This window comes from Crocuta crocuta, unplaced genomic scaffold, assembly GCF_008692635.1.
Source record: "Crocuta crocuta isolate KB4526 unplaced genomic scaffold, BGI_CrCroc_1.0 scaffold149, whole genome shotgun sequence".
Lineage (NCBI taxonomy): Eukaryota > Metazoa > Chordata > Mammalia > Carnivora > Hyaenidae > Crocuta > Crocuta crocuta.
In genome coordinates this window covers 6,029,588-6,034,934 of record NW_027551561.1, presented here as the reverse complement: position 1 = coordinate 6,034,934, position 5,347 = coordinate 6,029,588, and the positions used below count along the sequence as shown (strand labels likewise).

The following is a 5,347-nucleotide window of genomic DNA, read 5'->3' as shown; positions in this document are numbered from 1 at the left end:
CATGCGGTATTTTTTTTTTTTTTTTTTACTAGTATTTAATAATATCAACACAGCAGTCACAGAGATGGCAAGAACGTTCAGTTGCCAGAAGGAGCAGAAAGCACGAAACGCCGTAGTTCACTGGTCTGCTCAAGTTCTCACTATACCACGTATGGTGCCTTTCAGGCCCTCCTCTCTACATTATTGTAAAACCAAGTCTGAATGCTTGCGGTAACTTAAGAGAGCTGGTTAATTCTGTGTTTTCGTCATATTCCAGGCCACTTTGTTTAGTCTGAATAACACAAAAACAACAAAAGCAGGTCCTATGAACGTATCCTCAAAGAAGATTCAGAACTTCAGCGTTAGCAATGATCTCTGACAACGATCTAGCATAATAACACTAATGCTGGAAGTTTCTTTTTCCTTCAGTGTTCTTCAAGTCCGTAGCAGAGATGTAAAAAGCAAATTACCTTAAGATCCACCACCATGGACTGGACTAGTAGGAAGATGACAGAGTTGTCCTCCCAGTTGATGTAAGTACTGGCCTTACACAGTTTCACACAGGCGATCGCAGCACTCTCGGTCAGCTGCCTGCTTCCTCCGTGGCCAGCGAGTGCTTTCCGTAGGCTGTCCAGAAACAACTTCTACAGAATTCAAATACAGAAACAAGACAATATGCAAAGTTTCTAACATTTCAGATCTGCCTCATCAAAGAGCCAACTATCGGCATCTCAAAATCATACTCTACAACCACATTCTTGATATTTCCAATTTTTATTTCATAATTTAAGTAGCTGTCATCCCTGAAATGTTTCTCAAATCCCCCAAATCAGAATCAGTTCTTCACTTTCTTTGTTGAATGATCAAAGGAACTTAAGAAACAGTCCTTCCTAAACATGGTAGTTGACTTCTCCACCCTGAATTCAGTTGATCATATTCTCGTTCAAAATATTTCTAAATACTGTACTACCTTGGTCATGGTCTATGTCAAACTATCGATCCTTTTCTAAAACTCCAGACAATATTCAACTTTCAGCCTTCTAAGGATATAGCGATATTGCTCTACAGTCTGTTCTTCACAAAAAATTACCCATTCTTGTGATCTCAAGCCCTCTTTGCAGCTCACCAACAAATTTCTCCCTCTGCTTTTCTTCCTCACATCTCCACGTACGTGAATTCTCAGATATAATGTGTCAAAAGCTAAACTGATCAAACAGCAGAATATGTATTCTTCTCCAATTCACACGAACAATATCCTGGATATATGTTTAGGCCACAAGAAAGTTCTTAATAAATTTAAAGATACTGAAATCCTATGAAATATTTTTTCTGATCACAATGAAACTAGAAACCAACAGCAGAAAGAAAACTGGAAAAGTTCACAGATATGTAAGAATTAAACAACAATGGTCAAAGAAAAAAGTCACAAAGGAAATTAGAAAACATCTTGAAATAGATCAAAGTGAAAACACAACACACCAAAAATGGGATGCAGTGGAAACAGTGCTGAGAGGAAGCTTTATAGCTGGAAATGCTCACAACAAGAAGAAGAAAGCTCTCGGGGCATCTGGGTGGCTCAGTCAGTGAGCTTCAGACTCCTGATTTCGGCTCAGGTCATGATCTCACGGTTTGTGGGTTCGAACCCCACATGGAACTCACTGTCCTCTCCCTCTGCCCCTCCCCTGCTCTCTCTCTAAATAAGTAAATAAATAAATAAATAAATATTTTTTAAAGTTGGTTCTTTGAATGGGTCAAGAAATTTGAGAGACCTTTAGCTAGACCGATTAAGAAAAAAAAGACCTAAGACCCAAATTACCAAAACTCAGGATTAAAGTGAGAACACCACTGTTTTTTTTTTTAAGTTTATTTACTTATTTTGAGAAAGAGAGAGAGAGTACAAGCAAGGAAGGGACACAGAAAGGGAGAGACAGAATCCCCAGTGGGCTCTTGTGCTGTTAGTGTAGAGCCCGATGCGGGGCTCAAACTCACAAACCATGAGATCATGACCTGAATGGGAGAAAACACTTACAAATCATACATCTGATTGGGGATTACCATTCACGACATGTAAAGAACTCTGACAGCTCAACAACAACAACAAATAAACAGTTCAATTTAAAAATGGGCAAAGAACTTTAATAGACACCGTCAAAGAAATACAAATGGCCAATAAGCTTATGAAAAGATGTTCAACGTAGTCAGTCATTAGAAAGGGCGCCTGGCTGGCTCAGTCAGAAGAGCATCCAACTATTAATCTCAGGGTCACGAGTTCGAGCCCCACATTGAGTGTAGAGATTACTTAACTTTTTTTAAAACTTAAGAAAGTGCAAAGATATAGTTAAATATACAATGGAATACTACATGGCAATGAGAAGGAATGAAGTCTGGCCATTTGTAGCAATGTGGATGAAACTTGAGGGTGTTCTGCTAAGTGAAATAAGTCAGGCAGAGAAAGAAGGATACCGTACGTTTTCACTCATATGTGGATCAGGAGAAACTTAACAAAAGACCATGGGGGAGAGGAAGGGAGGAAAACAGTTACGTAGAGGGAGGGAGGCAAACCATAAGAGACTCTTAAATACTGAGAACAAACTGAGGGTTGATGGGGGTGGGGGAGAGGTGAAAATGAGTGATGGGCATGGAGGAGGGCACTTGTTGGGATGAGCACTGGATGTTACATGAAAACCAACTTGACAATAAACTATACTAAAAAATTAAGAAAGTTCAAATCGAAACCACAATGAAATATCACCACCCACAAGAAATTTCTAGGATAAACAAAATGTGGTGTGTGTGTGTGTGTACACACATAAAACAGAATATTCAGCCGTAATAAGTAATGAAACTCTGATAATGCTACAAAACATTATGCTAAATGACATAAGCCAGACATAGAAGGACAAATACTGTGTGATTCCACTTATGTGAGGTACCTAGAATGGGAAATTCAAAGAGACAAAAAGTAGAACAGAGTTTACCAGGGGCTAGAGATGAGGGGGAAGGAGGGTTTACTGTTTAACATACAGAATTGAAGATAACCATAAAAAGTTCACCAACACATAGTGGTGATGCTTGCAAAATGCAGTGAGAATACTTGATGCCACTAAATTGTACGCTTATAGAGGGTTAAAAGGATAAATTATTTTACCAGAATATAAATAAGTAAATAAAACTTTTAAAGGCTAAACTCCTATTTATTTTGACCTAGCTCCCACTTTGGACTTTCTTTTTATCAGCCAAAAACACTACTTTGCCTATCTCACCGTTAACCTGGAACTTTGTGGAATTTTCCTCATTGCCTAAAGAATAAAGTTTAAATCCAAACCGGCTCGCAGTTATCTTCCAGATTATTCACCTCTGCCTCTTCATCCTCATTTCTTACCATTGCTTGCATGAATTTCCCATCTTCAAGGCTAACCAACTTTTCTGAACATTCCTTTTAACATCTGTACGCAATCCATTTCCTTGATCACCCTGGCCTGAATGACTCTTTTTTCTAAGTTCTATTCTTATTTCAAGCCCAAGTGAGGCCCCACACTTCTCGCAGCACATATAGCCGCATTATTTGCCTTGTGCACAGGTACTCCTGATATACAGTTTTCATCCATAAAGAAACAACTGGGAATTCCAGGGAGACTAAGCCATCCTTGACTCCCCCTCTCTCTCCTGATTCCTTCATTCCTTGGTTCCAGGGGATATAAATGTATTTCTCAGGCTCTCTTGCAGTTAAATATGGCCATGTGACAGTTCTACCCAATGGAATGTGAAAGAAAGATGACATTTCCGGGCCTGGCCCATAAAAATCCTCAGCATGACTTCCCATGTCTTCCCTTCAGGCCAGCAGAAGAGAAGCAACTTCCACAGAAGCTATGTTTTCAAGGCGGCATCTTAGCTGTGCAAGGTCCTACGGAACCGTCCCACAGGTACTCGGATCAGTGGCTCATTAGCATTTCACACGTATAATAAAGTTCTATTGTGGTGAGCCATTAGACTCCCTCCCCGAAGACAGTAAGAGTACAATAAAATAGTAATAACAAAAATTATAAACTGAAAAAGAGAACCACTTTTCGTATAGTCTGCAATCAACAATGTGTCAATGAAAGCCCAATCCTGTCTGCTAACGGTTCTATTTGTTTGTTGTGTCTTCTTTGTTTGCTTTATAATAAAGACCTAGGTGTGATTACCAGCGACCAGGAGCCTGCTGGCTGCCAGAGGGCTGGGGAGCTCAGACAGCAAAACCAAGCTTCTCCCCCCAGTGTATTCCCAGGGGGCTCTCAGGCCCCTGCAGCAGTTTTCGAGAACTACAGATTTAGTTGTAAGTGCAGTTTAAACATTTACATTAAATCGTGCCCTAATGAAATGATACACATCCTATTCTGATGACCTCAGGACCCTCTTTGAGCAGATCAGTACCACCATTTTCTAACCACAATTAAATTTTTATTTTTATTTATTTCTAGAAGAGAGAGAGAGAGCATGAGCAGGGAGGGTCAGAGAGAGAGGGAGATACAGACTCTGAAATAGGCTCCAGGCTCTGAGCTGGCAGTCAGCACAGAGCCTGACGCGGGGCTCGAACCCATGAACCGCGAGATCATGACCTAAGCGAAAGTCGGACGCTTAACCGACTAAGACACCCAGGCGCCCCACCACAATTAAATTTTTAAAAATCTCCCCAAAAACGAAGAATGTGGAAGCTATAAAACATTCTTGTAAATCAAATGTGGTATCAGTAAGTAAGAGACAAAAAGTCCCATCAGTTAATAAGAGACCGGTAAAAAAATATAAGTAAAAATAAATTCAACAGGCATGCAAAAGAAAACATGCAAATGACCAAGAAACAGAAATGAACCTGAACCTCGCTAATCACAAGGAATAAAATGAGATGCTCTTTTTCACTTCATTAAAGACTAAACACACAGTCCTGGTGACAATGCAGAACAACAGGCATTCTAATTCATATTGGTGAAAAGGTGACATGCTGTAAATACTGGGGAATATAAAACTAAAAATAACTATTAAAAATTTTAAATGCCAACACCCTTGACACAGAATCCCAGTTTTGGAATTCCAGTCCATAGAATTAAAAGCATCGGTTAACAAAAATATATGAACAAATGGGGCGCCTGGGTGGCTTAGTCGGTTAAGCGTCCGACTTTCGCTTAGGTCATGATCTCGCGGTTCGTGGGTTCGAGCCCCGCGTCAGGCTCTGTGCTGACTGCCAGCTCAGAGCCTGGAGCCTGTTTCAGTCTGTGACTCCCTCTCTCTCTGACCCTCCCCTGCTCACGCTGTCTCTCTCTGTCTCTCTCTCCTAGAAATAAATAAAAAACATTAAAAAAAAAAAGGCAAAAAAAAAAAATATGAAAAAAAC

At 40.1% G+C, this 5,347-nt stretch overlaps 1 protein-coding gene across 1 annotated transcript in view; it reads right to left on the bottom strand.

Moving 5' to 3' along the window:
- Positions 1-5,347, bottom strand: part of NF1 (neurofibromin 1) — a 200,939-nt gene that overhangs the window by 164,968 nt on the left and 30,624 nt on the right. The window contains 1 exon segment of the mRNA XM_077749858.1: positions 450-623. Within this exon segment, the coding sequence (XP_077605984.1) occupies positions 450-623 (174 nt within the window).